General features: G+C 39.1%; 2 protein-coding genes across 4 annotated transcripts; one reads left to right on the top strand and one right to left on the bottom strand.

Moving 5' to 3' along the window:
• The first annotated feature begins 224 nt into the window (after positions 1–224).
• CCZ1 (CCZ1 homolog, vacuolar protein trafficking and biogenesis associated) lies at positions 225–12,253 on the top strand. Its single transcript, XM_015642485.3, has 15 exons — positions 225–433; positions 2,020–2,117; positions 2,244–2,337; positions 2,435–2,509; positions 3,526–3,573; positions 3,836–3,919; positions 5,869–6,044; positions 6,270–6,351; positions 6,506–6,567; positions 7,069–7,180; positions 7,434–7,467; positions 7,819–7,936; positions 9,474–9,632; positions 10,674–10,801; positions 11,908–12,253. The coding sequence occupies exons 1-15, from the start codon at positions 335–337 to the stop codon at positions 11,961–11,963; spliced, it is 1,425 nt and encodes a 474-aa protein (XP_015497971.1). The 5' UTR covers positions 225–334; the 3' UTR covers positions 11,964–12,253.
• Positions 11,874–26,593, bottom strand: LOC107211042 (radial spoke head 10 homolog B-like). 3 transcript variants are annotated; one of them, XM_015642481.3, is made up of 20 exons: positions 26,517–26,593; positions 25,519–25,823; positions 24,729–24,804; positions 24,442–24,510; positions 24,063–24,236; positions 23,401–23,486; positions 22,661–22,781; positions 21,702–21,878; positions 20,905–21,046; positions 20,317–20,438; positions 19,661–19,850; positions 18,856–18,964; positions 18,674–18,753; positions 18,426–18,574; positions 17,541–17,648; positions 16,318–16,491; positions 15,060–15,111; positions 14,433–14,543; positions 13,178–13,373; positions 11,874–12,749 (listed from the first exon to the last, which is right to left on the bottom strand). In XM_015642481.3, the coding sequence occupies exons 2-20, from the start codon at positions 25,788–25,790 to the stop codon at positions 12,575–12,577; spliced, it is 2,583 nt and encodes an 860-aa protein (XP_015497967.1). In that variant the 5' UTR covers positions 25,791–25,823; positions 26,517–26,593; the 3' UTR covers positions 11,874–12,574. The 3 variants fall into 3 exon arrangements, with proteins under 3 accessions (XP_015497967.1, XP_015497966.1, XP_015497970.1); XM_015642480.3 differs by having other exon boundaries at positions 26,467–26,547; XM_015642484.3 differs by lacking the exons at positions 25,519–25,823; positions 26,517–26,593 and adding an exon at positions 24,891–25,498.
• Between the last annotated feature and the right edge of the window lie 126 nt (positions 26,594–26,719).

Genomic DNA, 26,719 nt, shown 5'->3' with positions numbered 1-26,719 from the left:
CGGCCCTTGTCTGAGGGAACGCCGGGCACGGCCTCTCGCTGAGGGAAAGCCAGGCACGGCCCTTGTCTGAGGGAAAGCCAGGCACGGCCCTTGTCTGAGGGAACGCCGGGCACGGCCGCTCGCTGAGGGAACGCCGGGCACAGGCTCCCCCGTCCGCTGTTTCCCGCGCCCGCCGTTGGGGGCGCTGCGGGGCGCCCGGGCCGGGAGCGCTTCCGGGGCGCGGAGGCGGAACCGCGGCCGGGCCGGGGCCGCTGGAAGTGCGGTGGGGCCGGTGCCGCGGCGGCTTCGGGCCGATCCCCGATGGTGTCTGGCGGCTGCCGGCCCCAGGCTCAGGATGGCGGCGGGGGGGGCGGCCGGCCAGGAGAAACAGCTCGCTCCGACCCTCCTCAGCTTCTTTATCTACAACCCCAAGCTGGGGCCCAAAGAGGGAGAGGTACCGGGGGGATGTCGAGCCCGGGGATGCGGGGAAGATGCGGTGGTCCCTCCGTGCCCGAGGCTGGGCGCAAGCGTGTGCGGCCTCGGCTCTGTCCCGGAGCGGCCCCGGACAAAGGCGGTCGCAGCTGCGGCTCTCCCGGCCCGCGGCCGCCGCATCCCTACCGGGCTTTTGGGTACCCACAGGGCCGGGGATGACTGCTGCCCGCAATGGAGTCTGTCACTGCTTCAGACCGAAAAGAAACAGTAACCGGAGGTGTTGTCAGCAGCAGGGCCCATGTTGTAGATGGAAAGCTGAACAGTCAGCAACTGTTTTACTGGTGTTTTAATTTTGTCTGAAAATAACTTTCTCGACGTAGATATAATGCGGTAGAAAGGTTACTGTTTAGCTTAGTTAAAGTCAAGTTAATGCTAGTGTTTATTCGCCGCTATGTCCCTTAGTAAGGAAAGTCAAGAAGCTCTAGTAACTGGCTGTAGGTAACAGCGTGTTGTGTGGTTCATGCTCAGCTTTAACAGTTTTTGAACAGAGCAGTGTACTTACATACTTAGCAGTGAGAGGATGAGGAGGCTGAGCTTGCCCTCAGCCCGGGAGAAGCTGTTCCGCTGGAGGATGAGGTGCTGTTCAGAGGGACCCTCAGCGAGCTGGGGACTGGGCCGGCAGAAGCCTTGTGGAGTTCAGCAAAGCTCCGTGTGTAGGGTGGAATAATCTGGCTCACCGTGGCAGGTCGGGGGGGACTGGTTGGGAGCACTCTGCAAAACAGGACCAGGGAGTCGGTGAACAACAGGTCCTACGTGAATCAGCAGCGAGCGCTTGTGGCTGTGGGAGGGAGGGTGGCTCAGCAGATCCAGCAGAGCCAATCTTCCCCTCTGCCCAGCAGATGTGAGGTTGCTGCTGGGTGCTGTGTTCCTCCAGAGATTCCCAGAGTATGAAAAATACTGGCAAACTGAAATAGCCTAGTGGAGAACCCCTGAGTCAGTCAGGGGGATACAGTCTGTGGCATACCGGAGGAGACTTTGATAACTGCATTTGTGCAGCTTGGAGGGGAGACAGTATGGAAAGAGGGCAGAGGGCAGTCTCACCTGCCTGAAGGATGGTAGATTATGGAGTCAGGTTCTTGAAGTGAAAGAATGAGGATGGATGAAGGGAAATTCTGATGAGATAGAAAAAAAATATTCTTCACAGTGAAGTGATCTAACATTAGAGCAGGGCTGGAAAGTTGTGGGGTTCCCATCTCTGGAGGTATTGAACACATGACTGGAGAAGGCCTGGAGCAATCTCAGCTGCCTTTGAAGATTGCCATGCTTTGAGCTGGCTTTGAAGCTGGCCTTGCTTTGAACAGGCTGAAAAGTGACTGGGGCCTGTGATTTCAATAGCCTTCAATTTACAAAGTACTTTGACAATCATAGGATGATTGACTGCTTAAGTGTGCTTAATATGCCTTTTATCCGTTTTTAGAGAAGCCCATTTTGGTACAAAATAAAATTCTGCCTAGGTTATTAAGGGATTAAAAAACAAGCAAACCATGAACTCAATATTCTTTGATTTTGCTAAAATGCATTTGCTTGGATTATTTTTTTTAATTTTAGGAAGAAAAGAAGATTCTCTTCTATCACCCAAATGAAGTAGAAAAGAATGAAAAAATAAGAAATGTGGGGCTGTGTGAAGCTATAGTGCAGTTCACAAGGTAGGAAGTCTGATTTCATGGCTAATTGTTTTGGCACAAGCACTGTATTTAAAATATCTCAGTTATATGTCTTCTTGTTTTGAGTGTGTATAAGTACCTATATCTACATGTATGTTTTCTTTCCAGGACCTTTAGCCCAACAAAACCTGCAAAATCCCTGCATACACAGAAGAATAGACAGTTTTTCCATGAACCTGAAGAAAACTTCTGGATGGTCATGGTACTTATGCATGTGATATGCATATTCCTAAAACAGCATCCTGCAATGTTCTCAATGCATTCTGCATTGTCTAATACCAGCCTGTTCCACATCCTAGGTTGTACGGAATCCTATAATAGAAAAACACAAAGATGGAAAGCCAGTCTATGAATATCAGGAAGAAGAATTGCTGGTAATAATGAACTTTCTTTTTTTTTAAATGAATTTTGTTGTGTTTTTAAGAGTACTTCCAGAAATACCTAAATTTAATTTTTCTTGAACTGCTGTCAAATTGATTTTATTTATATCTATACCTATCTCCATAAATGGAAAAAGGGTAAAATACTTTTCAGTAAAGTTTAAAGAAGGGCACAAGATACAGAATTAACCAGAGAGCAATTCAAGATCATTCAAGAAACACTGGTGAAATATACAGCTGTGAGACTTTTAGCTTGGAGTAGGTGAATATTTCTTAGGATCTCTTTGTTTAATTAAGTTCTTAATCTATGTATTTTTATTAGGTGCCAGTATACTTTCTTAAGACTGCTAGTAATAATTACTAATAATCTGGAAAACCAAAAAATCTCATAATAGTGATGGGATTTCTTGTCCAAGCTGCAGTGTCATTAGATCTGTTCAATTGTATACAGAAAGGGTATTCGGCAGGGTGGGACAGTAATAAAAAAGCTGGTTGGTTATCCTGCCCCTGTTCATTACAGTGTGCATCACTTTTGTTCCTCTCTGTGTCCTAAGAAAAGAATTGGAGTCGTAAGGACTCTATTTTGGCTGATAAAATAGTCTTTTTTTGATCTGGGTTAAGATCTCAGCCCCATAAAACCTGCTATAGTGTTTGTATGTCCCACATTCTTCAGCCTTTGATTTGGATGAAGAGAGAGCTGTCAGAAAGAGGTTCATTTTCACTGACCACTGGCCTCAGGGAATGGGCACTGTTTGTAACTGGAGTCCTTGGCTTGAGTTCTTAAGGTGCTTTTGGTACTAAATGTAAGGGGGGAAGGGACTACCTTTATTGAAATCATGCTTTATAAATACAGAGACATTTCTAGATGCTGACTGAAAATGCCACTCAACTTTTCAGAGATTGATTTGTGTCTTTGCTGGCTCTTTGAAAACACCTGTTATGTGTAGCTCAGCCAAAATACTTACTATTCTGCTTCTGCTCCAACTGATGGGTTGCTCTCTTTCCTGCAGGACAAGGTATATAGTTCAGTCCTCCAGCAGTGCTACAGCATGTACAAGGTAGGGTTAACACTGGAGGCTCAAGTCCTTTTATAAAACAAGAGCATGAGATACTTCAATGACACGTAAATACTTGCCTCTGCTGCCATATACACCTGGACTCCGCAAATCTAAATGTTTTTTCAATAAAGAAGGGATACATTTGGATTGATGTGGAGTATTTTGAGGAATGGGAGCTGTGCTGTAATCCATAGCCAAGTTACAAGAAATTACTGTGAATGATTACCCAACTAACTGATTATTTTCCTCTTTAAACTGTTAGCTTTTCAATGGCACGTTCCTGAAAGCCATGGAAGATGGGGGTGTGAAAGTGCTAAAGGAGAGACTAGAGAAATTCTTCCATCGGGTAAGACCTTATTTTTCAGACACAGTGTGATTCTGTGCTGGAAATAAAATTAAAAAAAAAAAAAGAAGTAGCAGCAATGTGACTATAAAACACAGGCAGTGGAAAAGATGTAACGTCAACAAAAAGTATGTGGTTACTCATTTTGTCAAATACTTCCTGCTTTTTCTGACAGAGTGGAGCTGAACCACAAGTGTGGTTATGGCTTGATGGAACAACTTAACTGCTGGATATTTTTTCTGATGGAATTGTGTTCCTTCATTCAGAGTTCTGCTTTCATGTTTGAATTAGTTACTGTCATAACAGTTTGTACAGACCAATTTGAGTGACTGTTGAAGATTCATTGAGGTTAGAAGGAATCTGGGGAGGTCATCCAGTTCAGCCTCCTACTCAAAGCAGGGTAGCACTGAATTTAAACTCTCCTGCCCAGTGCTTTGGGTGGTTGAGATTTGAAAACATCCAGAGGTGGAGATCTACAACCTGCATGCACAGGCTTAAAGTCCTGTAGTACTGTGAAATAGTGAATTGATTAATTTTTCAACTTCTCCCCTCTACTCCACCCTCCATGTGGAATTAGTAGCCTATCCTGAGAAGGCTCCAGGAAATACTGCATGCATTTTAAATAGTCTTCAGAATGTCATTTCACAGCTGATGTTTTAGTGAAAGGATGAAAAGCAGAATCTGTTTTTCACATAAAGTAACTAACTGAGTAGTCTCAACTATTTCAGAATTCAGGCAGAATTTTGAGTTCCTACATGAAAAGTTTCATCACACTTAAAAAGTGCCTGCCTGCCTCTATTTTTTCTTGTTTGCAAGCAAGGAAACAGGACTGCTGTCAGCAGTTTGTGCTTTTGTGGTATTGAGATCTCCAATAATGATGGAGTGTGGACACTGTGTAATGGTGTTTAAAGTTTTGTTTTTTTAAAAGATTTTTAGAATGGCACAATGTCGTGACAGTGTAAACAAAAGTATAGGCTTTGCTTATGGATTTGGGGAGGGTCTTGCTTGTTTTTTGTAAGACTTGTGGTAGACTCCAGAATAAACACCATTGGCACAAGGAGTACCATGATGAGCTCATGTATGCACTGTCCAGACTAAATTAAAAGTAGACCTTTGCAATAAAAAGAAGTAATAAATTCTTACTGCTAAAACAGACGTACAAGCTGTGACAGATCTGTCACCCTGTTGGTCTGCATTACTTGTGGGCATTCAGTAATGCAAAGTGACTGTAGAGGGAGCCATTGGATAAAGCATCTTCCACAGACCACTTGACAGTGCATCTGAAATCTCTTGCTAAAGGTCATAGTCTATGAAGAAAGTGAATAATGGAAATTATGTATTCCATGACACAATTAAAGCATCTGTTCCTATTTCTACAGCTGAATCTGAAATTAAACATCAGTAAGATAGGCTTTGCTTGCTTATACTCTCAAAAGATCTGGAACTTTCTTTAAAAGCTGTTTTCATACTGATTAAATAAAAGCAAAGTGACACCTGGAATCACGTTCAGGCACTCACATGTGGAATCACAGAATGGTTTGGGTTGGAGGGTACCCTTAAAGATCATCTAGGCCAACCTCCTGCTATGAGCAGAGACATCTTCAACTAGGTCTGATTACTCAGAACTTTGTCCAGCCTGGCCATGAATGTTTCCAGGGATGGGGCATTCACCGCCTCTCTGGGAAAGCTGTGCCAGTGTGTGAGCAGGCTCATTGTAAAAAACTTTGTCATATCTAACCTAAATTGAGCCTCCTTCAGTCTGAAACCCTTGTCCAATCACTACAAAACTTTGTAAAAAGTGTCTTCACATGACAGAGTGTGTCAGACAAGCAGTGCTGGAAGAACATTTTTTCTTTGATTTTTAGTCCAGATTTTTGGGGATTAGACTGAAATTTAAATCATTTAAATCTACACCTTGGCAGTTTTCTAATAGCCAATTGTCGTTCTCTCAGTACTTGCAGACACTGCACTTACAGTCTTGTGATCTGCTGGATGTGTTTTGTGGAATCAGCTTCTTTCCACTGGATAAAATGACTTATTTGAAAATTCAGTCATTTATTAATAGGATGGAAGAAAGCCTGAACATAGTCAAGTACACTGCATTTCTCTACAATGACCAGCTTATCTGGTAGGTACTTCAGTAATTCTTTTGTGTGTCTTCAATTTCTAATCCTATGAGTAAGTGTCATAATAAGAAGCTTTTAAATTAGTGACAGAGTTGGATGAAAATGAGAAAATGTGAATCAGGCTACCATACAGTAAGAAAGGCTTTGGTCTGAACTAGTTAGAGGAAAATTGTGATCTGAACTGCAGCACAAACATAATTTGTTTCTTTTCCCCCAAAATGTTCTAGGAGTGGACTGGAGCAAGATGACATGAGAATTCTGTACAAATATCTTACAACATCTCTGTTTCCAAGGCACATGGAGCCTGAGGTAGTTGGGCTGGGGGTTTTGAGGGGGAAGGTGGTTGGGTAGTTTTGGTTTTTTCTTCCTGTTTGTCTGGTACTAAAGGCTAAAATACCAAAGAGAAATCTCTCTTCTCTCTGTCTCTAAGCTGGTTTTTCCTGTATGTTCTTTTTCCCCTCAGTTAGCAGGAAGAGATTCTCCAATACGTGCTGAAATGCCAGGAAATCTCCAACACTATGGAAGGTAGGTCTTGTTTTATTGTCATCATCTACTGCTTCTTCCCCCAAGGGCAAAACATTTGTGAGGAATGTGTGTATTTTGAGTACATATTCCACACACAGTTCATTCCAGAGGGTCACACAATAGTTGGTGCAATGTAAAACTTGACCCTTGATAAAAAGAGAAAAAGCTTCATTAACACTACTGCATATTTATTTTTCTTCCCATTGTTCTCAGTGCACTGTATGACAAATTTGGGAATTGTTCCAGTCGTTTTTTTTTCAGTCAAGCACTCCAGACAAAGGTGTAGATTTAATCTAGGATTTATCTATTTGTTCTTCCTCTGGACTCAGTATTTCAGTGAGGAATTCTGTACTTAAGCGGGCAACGTTACTTTGCATGATTGTGGGTTTGGACATCCTTAATCATGAGAAGTCTTAATTGCAAGTTTGGAGAACATCTGTTAAACTCAAGAAACTGAAATACAAGAATTCATCACATCTGACCTGTTGAATTATTTTCTAGGTTTCTTACTGGACCTTTAAATCTTAATGATCCAGAAACAAAATGCCGTTTCCCCAAAATATTTGTTAACACTGATGACACTTACGAAGAGCTCCATTTGATTGTTTACAAGGTATTACAGTTTCCTCTGCAGTTACTCCACAGAATTAGGAATCTCTATGCAACTGTTAAGTGGGCTGAATTTTAAAATCATAGCTAACCTGTGTTGTGCAGGACTGGAAGAAGATTATCCTATTGAAATGTTACCTTTAATAAAGATTTTTAAATCTCTTCTCACCTGTGTGTGACCTCACTGAAGTATTGTCATTTATTTGAGTTAAAGTAATCTGTTGTAAATGGGTTTTTTTGCTTTTGTTTTGTTTCAGGCCATGAGTGCAGCTGTCTGCTTTATGATTGATGGTAAGTACCTCTTAGCATCAGTTATTTGCCAAGACTTTTAGACATAAAACACTTAGACATGCAGCTTATTTTACTCTTAAAAAAATACATTAGTTTGTTCTTTGAGTCCCTTTTTTCATGAGTGTTTTTATCAGTCTTTTATCTTTGTTCCAGTGGTACAAGTAACTCATTTTACACAATAAAATGACTAAATACTTCTTTAATTAGCCACATTCAAAATCACCTCGGAAGTTTTAATTATGGGAGAAATTTGTTCTTGGACTCTTGGTGATGTTTAAAGAACACTACAGAAACTGTACCTTCAGTTGCGGGAAGAGAATCTCACCTCTCCCTTTGCTCTGCCTGACACAGCTTCAATTCCACCCACACTGGAATTTTGCAGAAAACTGGACAGCATCGTTGGGCCTCAGCTCACTGTGTTGGCATCAGACATATGTGAACAATACAACATCAACAAGAGAATATCAGGGTTTGTACCACACTTCTTTTCCTGCTGTATTCCCTCATTAGTTGGTGAAAAGTTAGGTTAAGTGAACTGCTTAAATAATGGTAACATGAGCCCAAATTTTGAAAGCATTAATGGTGTACTTAAAACAATGTTTGTCTACTTTTCTTAAGTGTTTATAAAGTGCTTGTTATTGCATATTTGGGTCTCCCTGAAGTAACAATAGATGTTACTAATTTAGGAACAAATGTTTATTGTCTGGCTGAAATGAGAATTTTAGTAAGTTACTTGGTTACAGTGGAAGCTATACAGTTGAGGACTTTTCCAGGATTACTGCTTCTTGAAATGTTGCCATGTGTAGTAGGTGAGGAAGAAAATGTCTTTTATTTTTCTGTTTTGCAGGACTAAGGTAATTACTTGAGGGGCAAAAAACAGTCAAAAGAAAAAAGGATGCTAATGCTTTGGAGGATACACTTTGCTTAGAACTACAGTTGACTTGCAATGAAATTGCATTTAGTTTTTGATAGATTTATTAGTTGAGGAAGCAAGAACAGTATCCCATAAGGCAACATAAAAGGAATTTAACTAAAGATAGGTGTGTGAGTGAACTCAGTCAGTGGTACCATCCCAAATCAGCAAAATCTCTCAGGATAGAATAGGATGTGCTTGAAATTGTGCCAATCTACTAAATCATTAAACTTGGGGTTTTTAAATGTCATCTGGGACTGGCTTTGGCAGCTTTAACTCTTTAAAAGTTTAATGTCATGGTGTCCTGAAAACATGATACAGTTCCTTGACACTAATGCATGTGGGTGACAGAGAGCAAGGATATCTGGTTGTTTGCTAAGGTGAGCGGTGTCATCACACTATCTTCTGTGGTTTTAAATAATGCATTGCCTCAAGTACCAATTGCTGCAGCTAGTTTTTGGTCAGTCTGAATTTGTTGTGACTTCTACAAAAAATTTACAGCTCTAGATTTTTATATTAATTTCATAAAAGAGGAAATGGAGGAATACTGCCAAGACAGGAGTTTGAAAATAGTCTCTTGCTTGGCCCACACAAATGATGGGGAGAAATATAATTGCCTGGATCAAGGAAGAGTTTGTTCTCTTGTTTGGAACAAATAGCAAAGACATGAATAGAAGATGACTTATTGCTCAAATTAAAGACCCAGGATCCATTCAAATCAGCTAGGACTGGCATCAGGGAGAGGAACAGGAACAAAATGGGGCAAGAAAAAACCAGCTCATTAGAAAAATGCAAATGGATTACTACAGTGAAGTGGGACAAGGCCTTCAGACTCCCATGTGTGTGTTTACTGGCAGGCTGAGTGGCAGAAGGGGAAGCACTGGCTGGTTCTGCAGGCTGAGTTGTTTTTTTGTGGTTTTTAAAGTGAGTTAAAATGAATTTTAATCCCACAAGTCTCTTCAATGTGAAGATAAGTCCAGGCTGTCCAAGTTAGCTTTGCACAGCTCACTACCCAGTCTCTGGGGAGCCTGTGTTTATAGACCATATTGGTAGTCACAAATCACTTTTTTCTTTTCTTTTTAAATCTTCCTAGGGCTGAGAAGGAACCTCAATTTAAGTTTATCTATTTCAATCATATGAATCTGGCAGAGAAAAGTACCATTCACATGAGGAAAACACCCAGCATATCACTTGCATCTGTTCACCCTGACCTCATGAAAATTCTTGGTGACATCAACAGTGACTTCTCCAGGTAATGCTTAACTATTAAATAGTCTGTAACCCCTGTTAGTCAAGCAGACTCTTTTTTTTTTTTTTGCAAAGGAGTGGGACTTTCCAGTCTTTTTGTTGACTGCTGTTCATATTTGGTATTTTGTTTTGGTCTAGAAGTAGTCCATCTTAACAAAAAAAAAATCTAGGGTCCTTTTAAAGAAAAAATTAAGAGGGGGCTAGGGCCTCTGTCAAAGAAAATATCTCATCTATTGGAGGTTTCAGAGTAGTCATAGCAAATGGAAGGGGAAGCACAAGAGTCTGTCTAATCTGGGAATGTAAAGGACATGGACACCTGCTTCTGCCTATGTCATATGTGCCCTGACACAGCTGGTGGATTCTAGGGGTGAGACAATGGATGAAATGCAAACCTTGCAGTTACTCCAGTCCTGCTGATAGAGAAGATAAGTGGCTTCTTGTCAATGGGTATCATGCTGCAAGGTGGGAGACCCTCTGTCACTACAAAAGTTAAGAAAGAACACAACAATGCTGAATGATTGGGATGTCCCTAACACTAATTAGCAACAAACTCTTTCCCACTCTGCTTAAGGACAAGGTTTCCATTTTTACATAAATTTAAAAAGTGTGTTTCATTGTATTATGGAAGTACTGGGTTAGTGACAGCTTTATAGAATGTATCCAGTTGTTGAGCATAGTTTAGGTCTAGGTTTCACAGTTCTGTGAAAGCTTAGGATCACCAACCCATCTCCAGCTTTCAGAATTTGGTCACTCTGTAGCAAATCCTCATTCTGTGAAGTGTGTCCTTACCAGAATGGAGCAGAGGTGTTTTCTTCACAGCACTGCAGTGTTTAGCTAATGAAAAAAATTACTGATTGACATATTTGGGCATGTCCTAAGGAGCCATTTATGAAGCCTTCGACCTGGACTGAATGATAGCCAGGTTAGGACTGGTGTGTTCTTTGATACTGCACAACCACAATTTCCTCAAGCTGTTCTAATGATTAAAGATAAAGTTGTTGAAGATTAACTTGCTGCCACCTTCTTTTCTTTTTTAAAACTTCAGAGTTGATGAAGACGAGGAAATTATTGTGAAGGCAATGAGTGATTACTGGGTAGTTGGGAAGAAGTCTGACCAGCGTGAACTATATGTTATTTTGAACCAAAAAAATGTAAATCTGATTGAAGTTAATGGTAAGGATTGTTTCTTACTACCTTTAAATACAGTTACTCCTATAATGTGTGTCCCTAGAGAAGTAATAAAACCCAGCTCATGAGAAATCTGGAGAGTGACTGATCTTTGGTAGAGCAGGTGAGTTTGCCTAAGGTTTTAGTCTGCCTACTACCAGCTGTGAAAGGACAGCATAATTATTCAGCAGGCATTCTTAATTAATAATCAGTCATTCTTCCTCCTTCAAATAATAGAGGACAGCACTGTGAGCTGTGTGTTACAGATGAGAGAGGAGTATATTTACATCTGAGTGTTTGTCAGCGATCCAGGGTTACTTACTTATACATTGTGGCTGTCCTGTCGGTGATCCTCATCCATCACTGTCTTGCTTCTAACATGGTTTTGACAATGATTTACTATGACTAAGAGTGAGAATTAACATTAAGCTGCAATAAACTTCAACATTGCCATTTCTCTAAAAACCTGTTTGAATCCTGAAGCAATACTAGGGCTCTCTGTTTTAACAGGAGGCAATGTGCTCACTTAAACAGTAGGAAAGAATTAATGCTTAGCCAAGACCAAAGCCTTGCAACCTACATTTTAAAAAGGGGAATGAGCTGTGTAACTTTGCAATTTTTCTGTAACTGTCTTTCAGCATCAAACCTACCATACAGAAACAGTAAATAAGTGTTTCTGTGCCTGATAAACTTAGGAAGTGTAGTCTACCAAATAACACAAAGCAAAAGTTTTGCAGACTTGATTTACTGTAACATGATACCCTACTTCCTCCTTTTTCTGAGAAAGCTTGTAATATACTTCCCTGAACAATATGTTAAGCCAAGTTTGCTGCTGCTGCAGTGTCTGATGAGAGGTCCATCATTTACACTTAAGCCTCTTAGACACAACTCACCATTCAGACAGTGGGAGACATCAGACTTGACATTCTCCTACCGAAGACAGAGTAATATTAAGTGTATTTCTACATTGGAAACTCTTAGGGCTTTTACTGTTCCAATTTAATTGCATTCTCCATGAGAATCACCAGGGTTTTTCTTGAGGAGGTTTCTGTAAAATACAGTACTGACTTTTTTCTGTTGTTGTTGTTTTTGTTTGGTTTTTTTTTTAACAGAAGAAGTGAAGAAACTTTGTGCAACACAGTTTAATAATATTTTCTTCTTGGATTGATCTGCAAAGGGCTGATTTATTGAAGATGTCAATGTCAGGCACTTGTTCAACATGAGAAGTTATTAGTCATATTATTGACTGGAATAATGACAATAGTAAAGCAATACTTGCTTTGTAAGAATCAAAATTTCTACTAAAATCTGTAAACTCTGACCATAAAATTTTTAAATTTTAAAAATGTTTATGTGCAAACTAATTAAAAACCAATCTGAATTCATCTGTACCATTCCATTCTGATATGTTATGTGAATATTTTGCTGAAAAATAAAACTAATAATTGTTACACTTTAGGAGCATCTGTGTTCACTTGCATCATGTAACTTCCTGCTACTTTATCCAAAACCCTGGTGTAAAAGACTGTTTCCTCTGAAACCAGCAATTCTTGTGCATATAGTCAAACCATTCTTACAGCTTCCTACAAGTGTGGGTCTTCTGGGGTTGTTTTGGTTTGGGTTTTTTTTCTTATTTGAAGGGTACTTGCTTGAAGCTTCAGCAGTTGCCAGCAGAGGATTTATTTATTTTTCTTTTTGTCAGCAGGTGCCTTGGTACCTGTGGGCTCTGCCTTCTGGGCCTCTTCTTTGGTGAGGATTCTCTCTTGGGGGCCTCTTTCTTCAGCTAGAGACCTCTCCAGGAGAGGACTCTATCCCAAGATGTATCTTTATTTCACAAGGCTCCTCTCCAGGCTTGACACTCCCCTCTAATGCTGCACTCTGCAAGGCAAGTGCCCTTTCTGCTGCAGCTGCTTCTTGCCTTTTAGCCTCTTCTACTTCTTTTTCAGCAATAAGTCTGCATGAACAAAATTTGAATTTAAGGTGTTTTAAGAGGAGGGAGACAGATTTCTACTGGCTAAGCAACTCCAGCTCTAGTCATAGTATGAGCAGTATAAACTGCCACAGCATAGAGAAGCAGAAAGTCTCTAATAACCCCCACAAGTCCAAATATTTCTTTAACCAAATTTACACAGAGCAAGAACCAAGCGCTGAGAAATACCAGAGCTAAGAGTTTGTAACCTGAAAGCAGCCTGTATTTGTTACTCCAGCCAGTAACAGAAAGCACATGAATTACATTCTGTATGTTACTAATGAAACCTGTGTGAGTTTGTTTTCCAGGTACAATATGCTATACTACTTTCTTAAGCACACTTCTCATTTTCAGTAATTTTGTTAGTAGAAGATAAGGGATAACAATACTGCCAGACAAGATTCAACACTCACCTTTCCAGGTCCTCAGCCTGGATCTTTCTCAGCCAAGCTAATTCAGCATCCTGATTTTTTTTTTCTTTTATTTTATCCCTCAGCACTCTTTCATGCTCAAAAGCAGGGAATAACTTAGTTAGGAAAAAGATTTCCACCTGACACATCCAGAGACTAAACAGCTCGTTTTCTTCATCTTTATCTTCTTTTTCTTCATCTATAACATGTAAATTAAACATATTTATTTAGCAGGGACCTTCTGTTTCAAATATGTTTTGGACTACAATATTTCAGCTCTGATACTCTGCAAAGGGCAAATCTGGCTTCTGCATGGTACAGAAGATGAAAGGTGTGAGACACTTCGAAAGGGGGTGGCCCTTTTCTGAGCCTTCAGTGACTTGGCCCTGGGAATAGCACAAAAAGATAATGAACTCTTCCCTTTAATCTTGTGATAAGAGTCTTCTGCAGTAACCTGATGACAGTTCAGTATCTGTGACTCCTGTGCACGGGGCAAGGGAAGAACAAGCATAACCACCTGAAAGGTGTGTGTCAGTGTCTCTTGTCATGCCAGGAAACAGGCCAGGCACAGCTGAGGGGCCCTGAACAAACAGGTACAACTTCTCAGCCATCAAAGTTCAGCAAAAGAGCTGATGACTAAACAAAGATCCTTTTCTACCTCCCTCCTTGGATTTGAATTTTGTACCAGCAGAAAACATTCAAGAAACACAAAAGCAAACCCAGATGAGATCTGCTAATCAACAGTAAGGAGGATGGTACAAAAAACTATAACCCTCAACATACCAAAACATGTTTACTGACATCTCTTCTGCCTGAATGTTGGTCTGTCCTAACATAAGGCATCTTATCCCAGCTAGTGGTGGCACACCACTATTAATAATTCTTTTTTTAAGTAGAAAAAGCAGGACATGGCAGTAACACACTTGGCCAAGACACTCCACAGACAGGCTTGCAGCTTGAGCTTCTTATAGAGTAAATACAAATTACTGCTTATAGATGCCCTACAAATAAAACGTAGCATCTTAAAAATGGGGAAACTATGTAAGTCAGTACTTAAATGTCTCATTTAATCATGAAGCTGTACTTTCTTTTTAAAAATATTTTAAGTATTTAAAAAATCTTACTCCAGAATTAATGCTCATTTACTGCCCTCTTGTGACAAGCTGAAATCTGCCTATACAATTAAAACTTAACAATTCAAGAGTTACAAGAGGTTTGTGTGTGTGTGTTAAGTCCTAAAACAGTAGGTCTGTTTTACCTGTCAATTCATTTTCTAGACAGGAATCTTGTTCTTCCTTTATATCCTTGTTGGTCAATGACATATCATCTTTGCTTTCTCCAGGAGTTATGGGAAATGAGAGAAGAGTTTCTGATATTGCAAAGAAAGAAAATTAAAATTACTCAGCATTTAATACTGTGCATTAAATTCCAAGTTCAACCTTTAGCACAAACAAATATAGACTGTCATCTGACCTGAAAGCCAGACCTGTGGTTAAAATACTTCTGAAATGATGAAAAGTTTGTTTCTAATGAAGGCACAACGCATAGTTCAAGCTCCTGTTTCCATGCCCACAAGTGGGACAGAACAGGAAGAATTAAGGTTTAAAAAGCCTCTGAAGTTATTTTTAAGGAAAAAGTGATAGTTTCTAATTAAAAAGCACAGAAAATTCAGAGAAAATTCCAACTTGCTCAGCTATCTGTGTACAGCAGGTATAGAAAGCTAAACAAACTTTGTCATAATTGCCAAACTGAATGGAGCTGCCCTCTGTAACTGTAATACATCACCTGTTTCCATGATCAGCTCCTGTTTAATTGTTTTGAAAGTTGCAAAAAAAGCTAATTTCTAGCCACTTTGTAGTTTATAGCCACTTTATACAGTACTCACCCAGTAGAGAAGGTTGATGAGCAGGCTCTGTGTCTTCACAAGGTCTCAGTGGCTGGCAAGAAGTTTTAAATCCAGTTACTAAATGTTGGGCTTGTGGTCAAATCACAAAGTGAAATCCCCAAGTCCCTTTGAGTCACACAAAGTCCCATCTCCAAGCATTCTGCCAGCCAAATGCATCCTGCAATCACACCTATCTCAAAACATTTAAATTGCAGGAGTGTTTCACCTTTTCAAGTATTACCAGGTAACACTTCACCTTTGATACCAGCCAGGCAATTAGGATTATCCTATTTCAGAGCTAGGGAAAGATAGCTTGTGTTCTTTGACCTGTTCCTCTGTTCTTACATGTTGCCCTACATATTCATCTATTCATCTATTGTTCATCTGCTCCTGAGTGTACAGCTCAGCTGCCTCAGAAATGTCATCATTTATGTCTGTACCAATTATACTTCTGCTGTAGGTGCACTACTGAAATGTAACACAAGAGAGAAATTTTACCCTCAGTACATTTAAATTAAGATTTTTATTATTTTTATTTATTTTTATTATTTTAACCGGACTACTTCACTGTGCAACTGTGTCATTGCTTGCAGTGATGCAAGGGAATGGGTGCATAGGGTGGGAACAACTGGTCAAAGAATGGGAAGTGGTAGTGTACAGTGGCACTACGGGCTCACAGAGGCTGTGAAATTATGTTTGTGAATACTCTGATTTGAATTAATAAAAATACTTTAATCTTGTGCATAACTCCAAATAATAACAATTCTAATTCATGTCTTTAACTACTCTGTATATAAAAATTGCAGCAGTGTCACAGGCAGCATCTCCCAACCTACAAAATCCTTATTCAGAAGTTTAGCAAAAGGAAGAAGAGGACAGCTCAACTGCTGGCAAACAGCAATGCTCGCTACATACAACAGCTGCAATGCCATTTTTACAGGTCCATTTTAGACATTCAGCTTAACGGAGAAGAGACATATCTTTTATCAGCTAACCAATCTGTCAGTTCCCCTTCAGAAGTACTCTATGTGTATTTAGAGTTATCTAGGAAAATGTGCAAATGTGTTAAAACTGTCTATGCTGATGTTACAATTTAAGGTACCAACAAACAGAAAAAGCAGAAGGACCCAATCAAATATTTGTTTATGCAAAAAGAGGAAATTGGTTTCCATGGTCAAGAAACAGAACATTTTCAGGGTCTGACTTTGCTCTGTAAGTGGACACATAATAACACTGAACAGGTATGCATCAACTTTACCTGGGGTGGAAAATGTCCTGTGAGAGACACAGCTGAGTTTTCCTTGGATAGCTTCTTGATTTCAAAGCTACTTCTTTTCTGATTATCTTGAGCTTCTTTCTTCAGGATCATATCCTCAGTTACATATACCAATGCACATTCAAGAAGAGCTTCAAAAAATTCGAGAAAAACCATCTAGAGTAAAACAAATGCAGTGGCAAGTAAGTTCATTTTTACAAAATTTCTTCATTTACAGGCCTATGTGCCTGAGCAAGCAACAAACTCAGAAGTGGTAGTGAAGTCTCTCTGGCCTCATTTATCTAGTCAAACATGTCTTCTTCTGAAGAAATACAGAAAACAGCCAAAGCTCAAAAAATTCAGGAGAGGATATGATGTGTTACACTTCATACAGGTCATATTGAGCTAAAACACTGCACTGATTTTTAATGTATCTGAACCTATGAGAAATTTCTCTAACAAATAACTCACAACTACAGCTATTACCAAAACATCATATTTTAATTGCATGAGATGCTGCTAGAAACCCCAAGAGTAGGTTTATTTTCTTTAATAAGGTTTATTTAATCTTTAGTAAGATTTCCACTGTGTGTTCAGTTTATCAGATCCTGTTTAACACATATTCAGTCATTTACAAGAGACTGTTGTGAAGCAAGAGTTAATTCTTTAAGGGTGAAAGTCGTCTATATTAGGCCAGTTCTTAGGTAGCACAAGAGTCTTGACCTGAGTGAGCTGGCAGCACCTCACATACCACTAATCAGGTTTCTTGGATCACCAGATTTGCAGGATCAGTGGGTTCACACCTTAATTACTGATCCACCTTAACAGCTGGAAGTGGAGTGATTAATCCCTCTGTGATCACTACATATCCATATTGTCAGGCAGCTCCCCATGGACAGAACTATCACTAGCACCACTCCAGTGGAAATGGGATTTCCCTGCATGGATTATGGCACTCCTAAGGACCTTTCTGAATGGTCAAATATGCTGAGACTGTGCTAAGATGGGGTAATTAAGAAAAACATAGACGTACACGAGCTAAACTAAAAGATATAAGCAGAACAAAGGAAGATAAAAATAGAGGCTCAAGTTTGTATTTTTTTTTTATTAATTAATTAATTCCTTTTCCTCCTGTTCCAGCAGGTAGGGCAGTATTTGCAGCAGTTTTTAAAAGCAATTTTAAAATATTCCTGTAGCAATGGACTATGGTTTTTTTCCATACACACCTCCAACTCCAGGTTGACACCACGGATGCTAGGTAGAGAGGCACCAACTTTGACAAATATTTCCAAAACTCTTGGAGCAGTTAATTCTTCACTGAGAAGTTTAAAATCCTGGATAAGAATAAATGTTACATGTTAACAGCACTTAAAGCATTCCCCACATGGACCTAATCTACCTCCCTTTCAAGCCTTTGCCAAAATTTCTAGTGGTTTCAAATGATACTTCTACATACGTAATTGACAGCAGAGTGAGATTCTAGTCCTATTGAAGCCAATGGGAATTTTCCCTAGACTGCAAAAGCAGTGTTACAAAAGAACTTGTGGAAGCTCATAAACAAAAATATTTTAAAAGTTACAATTTTTCCATCTGATTTTTTCTTCATGAAAAAATTGCTCAGATTTATAAAGTGAACTACCCAAACCCCCAGCATATCAGTGGGAATTGTTGTCTACCTTCAAAGTAATCTTGATCTGTCCCCAGTTACTGTATTTTAGTAAAGAATCTCATGCTCTTGTAGTAAATACATTATTAAAATAGCGTATGTTGTTATTTCAATAGCTGTCCTTCTTTAAGTTCTAACAATAGGACATGTTCATACATACATTTTATAGATGGGACAGAGGGAGACACAGTGGAGCCAGCAAAAATATTTATATTCCCTTAAACACATTTGTCTAGGATTTGATAAAAGTAAAAAATTAGAATTCAAATCCTGAAAAATGTGCATAAATAGTTCCTTTACTGCTCCTTGGACAGATTGCACAAATAACCTCACTCCCACCTTTTCAACTGTGCAGAAGCTACAGGGACTCTTTTAAAAGGTTCATATAAACTGAACAAAGCAAGCACATCTATTCACACAAAATAAAACAAAACTAGGTTATTACATCCAACATCCAGAGGAATTGCCTCAGCTTCACTGTGGATCCAAATGGAGGTCTGGGATATGGTCTACAGAAATATGTGTATATTTCCCAGCATTTGTGAATGTAGCTAAAGGCAAAAGATGTGAATTCTTCACCGGAATATAAGATACCTTTAAAAATTAATTGAGAAAAAATAACAGTTACAATAAAACTGTAATGCATGTGATACTAACTGATGAATTCTGCACAGAAGAAAAAGCATTGCTTACCTTGGACTTGACAGGCAGAGGGCAGAACATTACTGGACATCATTTTGCAAAAACACTTCTGCAGATGAGGAACTTCGTCCCTACAGTCGAAATAAATTTTTAAAAGTCGAAACATATTTTTATGTCTGTGAAGATTCAAACTGATTACACTGAAATAAATTTCACTAAAAGATGAAACTTACTTGTACTCTTCGTGATAGATATAAAATGCCAGGTGAACAAGGGAGGATACAAATTTTCTGAACAGGAATACCTCATGTAGACAATGACAATCCTTAGGTTGTTTTTTACCTAAAAAATTTTAAAAATCCCAAATTTCTACTGTTCTCACATATATTAAAATACTTACAGGAATACTGATTTGTCAGCCTTTCTTATCCTCTCCATCTCCACCTATCACAGTGTAACAACACTCCTGGAAGACTCAGACCAGACAGCACTTCCAAACAAAGGTCAAGGGAGAACTGTCCACCTGCAACTGGATCTTGGACAATTTTCTTTCTAGAAATGCATCCACTCAGCACATATAGAAATAAATGGGGATTCAAAGTTGAGTTAAACCCTTCACATACTAAGGACACTGCAGATCTAATGGGAATTGATTGATTAATTTGCTCTATGGAATTAAAAAAAAATACTACATGCAAACCAAAGTTAAGAGCACTGCAAAAAAAAGTATTTGTTTCTCCTACTTCTCTCTCTCTCTCAAATAGTAATGGCAAGACATGGGATGAATACCTATTTTGAATAGATGGCTCTTCAGTCCAATTTTTTATGCTGTATTTTAATTTCATATTTTCTCACCTAAGGACCATAAGTGTCCAGAGAAGTGTAAATTGATCCACTGATAATTCACAGGCACAGAGGTACTGACTCAGAACCACTTAACTCCCAGAGCTGAGCTGCCTGGAGAACTTGCCAGTCCAACTCTCCACAGCTTACAATTAAATTCCTGCATTCTAGACCCTGCTCACCAGGAATACAAACCTCCCAAGAGCCGATCCATTTCAGCAAGAGTTAAAGAGGAGAGATGAAACTCGCAGTCCTTCAGAAACCTCCAGAACTGCATCTTAGTCAGGACATAAGTGTCATCAGAAGAAGGATTGCAGCCTAAGGTACTGTAGAAGTAGTAGGCTTTTCTCAGTTTTGAAATATACTTCAACACAGCCAATTCTACCTAAACAAAGCAGGATATGTTTCAGCATCATCTCAAAGCAAGCAGATATCAGTTTGTATTGATCCTGTAACTGGGCAGATAATTATTTGACCTTGCAACTTAGAAAAGCATATCCCTGGTTAAGTGTTCAGAAAAGCATTATTCAAAAGTAGTTTTAATACATGAGTTTTGCTCACTGATAAAAATAAATCATCCTCTGTCAGTGGACAAACCTCAGAGTAGCTAAGACTGGTTGCTCAATGCCCTTCCAGATATGTTAACCTATTTTTAATTGGCCTTTTTTAGTGGAAGCTCAGAAGAGGCAATACTGTCTATTCATTCTTTTTGCTTTTCTGTTTTCATAGCCTTCAGATTTTCAAATAATTGTTTAATGGAAAGAGTTACTTTAATACATATAAATCAGAAATAAAATAGTATGAAACACAATACAGGGAAAAGCTGAAAGTATCAAACAGTAGACTCTTACTTGTTTCAATTCTTCCTCTCTGTCTCCTCTTGGCAACAATTCAAGCAGTAAAGATATATCCAAATCAGTATCTGATCCCAGAGTAAACATCTTTCCCAAGGGACTGATGATTGCGGTCTTTCCTACCAAGCAAATAAAAATAAGTTAGAACAAACTAAAACAAAGTTTAATATATACACACAGAAAAACAAAATGTGCATTATTCTTTCTTATATTATGGATTTGGAACAACATATTCCTTCACAGTAAAAAGTAGAGATTTCACAACCAACAGGATAACAACTGAAGAGCAATTTCATCAAATCAACACTCGACGAACAGGAAATGCAGACATTACGAAAGCTGTGAAACTTTCAGACAATAAATCTGTTTAAATCCATCCATTACAAGATGTGGTGTGGATGTGTCACTCCACTCCAAGTGTCACTCACAGGAAACACCTCATGGAAGCAAAAGCCATGACTCCCATTTCTAAGTTCTTTGAAGAAATATGTCTGCTCCTGGAGTATGTACAAACTGTTTCATATTATAGTAGAATGGAATAACAAAATGTGAACTGAGTAAAATTTGTTTTGTTAAGCTGCTCACTAGTTGCAGAATGACTTCTTGTGCTAGTGGCGCTCAGATTTTCGCCTTTCACAACAGTCCCTTGACGAGCAGGACATTCCACTGGATGATCATTTACAAACTCTCCTTGAAAAACTTCACCATTCTTGAAGACAAAGGTGCCCTAAGACAGATTAATTATAATATAAATACAAAACAAATATTAAAAAAAACAAAACCACAAATTCTCTGAGTCAAATTTTCAGAATCTTGGCTAAAATGTAATATATGAAATAAAATACAGCAAAATAATTTTTCCTACTCTCTTTTATAATGCATTTTGTCACCTATTAAATAGGTATATTGTTTGGATAAAGGACTGACTATATATCTGTTTAATTTTAATAAGTATTTTCCCCCCATATAGAAAGACTTGTCTGCACTCCTTAGGTTGCATATGTGGCACTCCACTCAGAGTTTTTTCAAATCTGTTTTACAAGAGAAATTTTAAGAACCTCTCTGTGCAAGGACAGCTTGAAATCCATTAGCTCGCAGTGGAAGTGTGAAATTCTGACCAACCACTGCAAAACTCAAGATGCACCTGTTGCACTGAAAATCTCCTGAAATATGTCTTTGTATACCCAAAACATGTCTAACCACAGAGTCAGACTGTGTCCTTGGAAGGACTCCTACTGCTTTCAGTGTATTCTCTGCCCTTTGTGTGGGAATTCCATCCACACTGCAAATTGAATGTAGTTTGCTGTACAGAAATCTAGAGATGCACTATACAGAGTAGAACAGTTTGCTCTGCTGTTGTCTGTAGTTCTGACAGTACTCACCTTGCCATGCTTCTTATTATGCACCCATTCTCCATAGTACAAGGTTCCATCAGCATAAATAAACGTCCCACACCCATGACGCTCCCCATTTACAAAATCACCCGTGTATTCATTCCGCAGAGAATAATGTGACATTTCCGTTCTCTTCAAAAACCATATGTGGATGCCAGAACCGTTCTGAAAAAAAATTGTGTGTTTAAAAAATAGTTCCAGATTTTGGCAAGTCTCTGAAATAAAAGCTCCCAGCTGATGGCTGCAGCACTTCAAAGCAGGGACAGAACTACAGCCTAAAAGGTGAATGGGAGAAGCGCTCAGAGGACGCACTGCATCATCACATACTTGAGCAAACTCTACCACAGGTCTCCTAAAGACACACACCCTTCCTTCCTGGATCCTTCTTCTGTAGTGCTGAACAGCCAGGTGGGGAACCATGCCACAGAGACAGGATGTACCACAAGCTGAACTTCTTGACAATTTTAAGCAGGGTGAAAAGACAGAGCAAGTAACTCACCTTTTTGAAACAGAATAATAAATGGAATGAACTGAAAATGCCACAAAATTGTCTTCCATTATAAAATTTTTCCAAGAGGGAACAGTGTGGCCTAGTATTTTACAAGCAACACAGACATACATTGCCACATACACCTACTGCTGAAGTCATAGCTCAAGCTAAGCCACAAACACTTCTTTAACTTTTTTTTTTTTTTTTTATTGAAAAATGTTTATATTTTCCACTAGGGAACAAAATTTTTATTTGTAAGACTAAATCAAAACCCTTTAACAATTTGCATATTGCTAACATAAGAATCAATTTACAATAAAGAACATGTTTCTGTTATCTCAACTGGCAAAAACTGTACAAAGCTCCTTTGATGTTGCATAAAACTCCCTATTTAGCTCTCCTAGAGTAGTGGACAGATGCTGAGCTAAAGAAGGGTGTCTGGGGAAGAAATTAATACCTGTATGCCACACTCCCAATGTCCTGCATACTCTTGATTATCTGTCAGCCATATCATTGTTCCATATCCATGTCGTAGATTTTTCTTCCACTGACCTTCATAGGTATTTCCAGATCTGTAGCTACAATAAAACAATAAAAAAGTTAATTCATACTAAATTCTATGCTGATTCTATGAAAGGTTTATGCAAAACCTCATTGCTAATAAATTTGTAATTTATTAAGGTTAAATATAAGCATTAAATTGAAAATTGACTCACCTGACATGGACACAGAGGTTTTATTGCAGCCACTGTTTACCTCCTATTTTTAATTTAGAAATCACTAAAAATATTAACCAGCTCTTTTTCCTAAAAAGTCTTTGACATAGCTATTACCAATATTTGTTTACATATAATTCCATAGATAAGTCATTTATTCATAAGACACCTCTATCTGCTCAAATCAATCAAGTGTGTTTGTTTTTCAATACTGAATTGTGGTTTACCAGAGCTGATTTGGGATTTTGTCTTTACCTATTCTTTTGTGTGAATGGTCAGTAGAAATACTGCACATAAAAATGAACTTTTAAAGGTCTGTTTTGTTACCATAAAGCACTTTGTATATTTTTTTATTCCACTGCAAAAAGTTCACACTATGAAATTACAGCATTTTTACCCACTTTAAACAACACAAGAAACTGTAACATAATACACAAAAATAAAAAATAGTGAGGGTAAGAAAAGGTGTTATCATATTTACCGTCTCCTTCCCCATCCTTCTCTGACATTATTTACCCATTCACCTGAATACCAGGAGGTCTGTTCCTGATCATAACAAATCCTACCCTGAAACAAAGAACAGTTTAAATACCTAAATATTAATCTACATTAATAAAACACCACACACAAATGATATGAAGCTTGTAATCACATTCTAATACTTGGGGTCACTTTGATTCATGGTACTGAAAGCAACTGAAGGGATACAATTAAATAAAAAAAAAAGTATGTTTTAAAAAGGTTTTAAAAAACCCTTCTGATTAATGTTAGGTAAGACCTTAGAAAACACTTAAGTGTTCAAAAGAAAAATTCTATTACATTACAGCAAAGTTTACCATGTTTTTCAAACCCCTTGGAAATACTTGAAGAGAGCTAACCTTAGCATCTTAATTACAGTACTCAATCTGAGGCAGATCAATTTTCTGACCCATTCAGACTTTTACTTCCAACAGTAAGTTTAGATTATTAACTGTATTCACAACCTCAGAAAGACTCCCTAGGAAAAACAAATCTCGATACGGCATAAGGTCATGCAACAAAATCAAAACAAAACAAAACACTTTTGCAAAATCTTTGCACGGTAACACTTGCTGTTCCTGAAGGTATCACCCGAGCCTATGCTCTCATTTAGCTCTTACTGACCTTTCCATGTCTTTTGCCATTGCACCAATAACCAGTGTAAGAAATTGGATGAGTACCACTTCTGAAAACTCCATATCCATGCCTAAGTCCATTTTTGATTGATCCTTCATAAACACTGCCATCATTCCAGGTATAACGGCCATTATGCATCAGCATATTCTTAGTAAATGTTCCCTGAAAGATTAAATTACAACATTAAAATCTAAGACTCTGTTTCCCAACCTTCTGGGACAAGTCAGGCTTGTGATTGAAATCACTGCCATAGCTCTGTAACTGCTACCTGTACTGTACCAATTACTGCAACTTATCTACTTTCCTTCAATTGGCACATCTAACTGGGTGCAAAAGTGTTCAGTTATAACTTTAAACTGTACTTTACCTCATACTTTACTCCATCAGCCCATGTGTAAGTCCCTTCTCCATTCATACACCCTTCAGAAAACAGACCCTTCAAAATGAAGAGAATAGCATCAATTGCAGATTCATTCTTACCCCAGATGAAGCCTAGAGACTGTAAGATTTCAAAAGAATGACGTTAATTCCTCTCCAACTACTAGTTTCAAACCAAGAGTTCTAATGCCAGAAACTAACAGAGCTTTCAATGCTTCTCAGTGCTCTTGAGAGAGAACTTAGTCCACTACTTTTTTTTTTAATTTATACACTCACCTTGTATGTATTTCCTCCCTCAAAACACATAAATCCTTGGCCCTCATAGAGTTCATCAACTTGTTCACCTTCATAGCTACAAAGAAAACAAACCAAAGATGAAGATTTCAAGTCACTGCCAAATAGTTCTAAATCACATGTAATAAATGACCTTTGATTTACCATGGTCTACACAGGTCAGCTGTTGCATCTTGTGCAGAATAATGAACAAGAGAATTTCCAATTTTTTGAACCTTTCTTGTAATACTCCACATAATTGTTGTGTTGCCTCAGACCCATATTTCCTTCAATTAAGAAAAAAGCCCACATTGGTAGCACTTTTTACTTTACAGTCAGACATGTTGGTATATGAAACATTACATATAAACATTACATTGAAATACAAAAGAATGTTTTTGGACATGGCTATTCACCTGTTTCCTCAGTTTAGGATATTATGATGAGATATGAGCAGCACAAAGCATTAAAAGGCAGCAACAACTAAAGATTACATGATATATTTTCTTCACCAGTTATCTGTATACTTTAACAAAACTTCACTGAAGGTGAACAAGCTAAAATAATGAGGCTTTTGGCAGGTAGAGTGTACCAGCAGCACTCTAGGATGCAAGAAGGCAGCAGAATTCCACATCTATGTCTCCTAAGGTGCTGCTGCTACTAGGTCTGAATAACCTGATTCTCTGCTTCAAATCAAGAGTCAAATCTGTGTTTGTATGAATGACACTGGCTGCAGCAGAGACACTTTAAATCAGAGTTCTTGACTTCAGTGCTATATTTGTAACAAGTGTACCTTTTTATAATCACTTGAGCAAGAAGAAGCTCCTCATGAATCCGAGGAACAGGCTGGACTGGTGGTTCCTCTACGCCTGGCTCGTTATCTTGTACCTCTGGAATTGCCTGAGTTTCTTCATTCACTAACTCATTCTGCAAGTCTGGCAGTGTTGTTAAGCTACTCTCAGTTCTAGTACCTAGAGATTCTTCTGACTTCTCACCACCAGCTGCCTTTTTACCATCTTTCTTGGCATCTTTCTTCTTGACATCTTTCTTCTTGCCTTTTTTCATAGCTACTGAGTTGTCTCAATTTGTACTTTCCTTCTGAAAAATGAAAATTTATTTCTGTCTTATGTACATATTTTTACCCTATAAACTAGTTTAAAAACCCAAAACACATATATTAATCTCTGTAACAGCAATTCCTTAAACCAGTGGTGTCAGCTTGTGGCAGGCAGGCCACAAGGTTAACCGGGAGCAGTCTGTGAATTACCTCCAAGTTTTCCATCAAAATCACTCTGATGGAAGTATTGTCCTTCCAACAAAACCATTGTGATGGAAGTAGACTTACTTCTGCCACATGGAGATCTCTATCTTTACCTGATTTTTAGCTGTCTATTAGATTTAATTACAAGGATTAAGTTGAAAGCCATTTCTCAAACATATGCATTTGGCAAGTTCTGGGAATTTACAACTGCACTACTATTACTGATTTAACTTGCCGTCCAAGTTATGAGCTGCAGACTGAACTACAGCACAGCATAACCAAGAAATCTTGTAGTTATTTTACTAGTTGAGAACTACCCGAAGGTTACAGGACTGACTGGACAGCTGCAATTGTATCACAGCCGCGTAGTGCAAGAACCCAACTCACAGTGCCGCAGAGGCGAGGGCTGGCAGGGACAGCCTCAACTGGCACCGGCACCCGAGCGGGGGATGACGGGGGAAAGCCGGTGCCAGTGCTTACCGGGGAACGGCGGGGCCGGGCGGGGGCAGAGCCTTTAACCGAGCCCTTACCGAGCTCCGGAGAGGGGCGGCGGGACCGGGCCCTCACCGAGCCCCGGCTGAGGGGCGACGGGACCGGGCCGCTCTCTCCCGCGCAGGCGCAGCGCTGCCGTAGCCATAACAACGCTGCCGCGGGGCCCGCGCCCGGCCCGGCCGCTGTCCACGCCCGCAGAGCAGCGCTGCGAAATCGCGGCTCCGCACGAACACGGAGAGTT

This window comes from Parus major, chromosome 14 (assembly GCF_001522545.3).
Source record: "Parus major isolate Abel chromosome 14, Parus_major1.1, whole genome shotgun sequence".
Taxonomy (NCBI): Eukaryota; Metazoa; Chordata; class Aves; order Passeriformes; family Paridae; genus Parus; species Parus major.
This window is presented reverse-complemented; position numbering and strand designations above follow the sequence as displayed.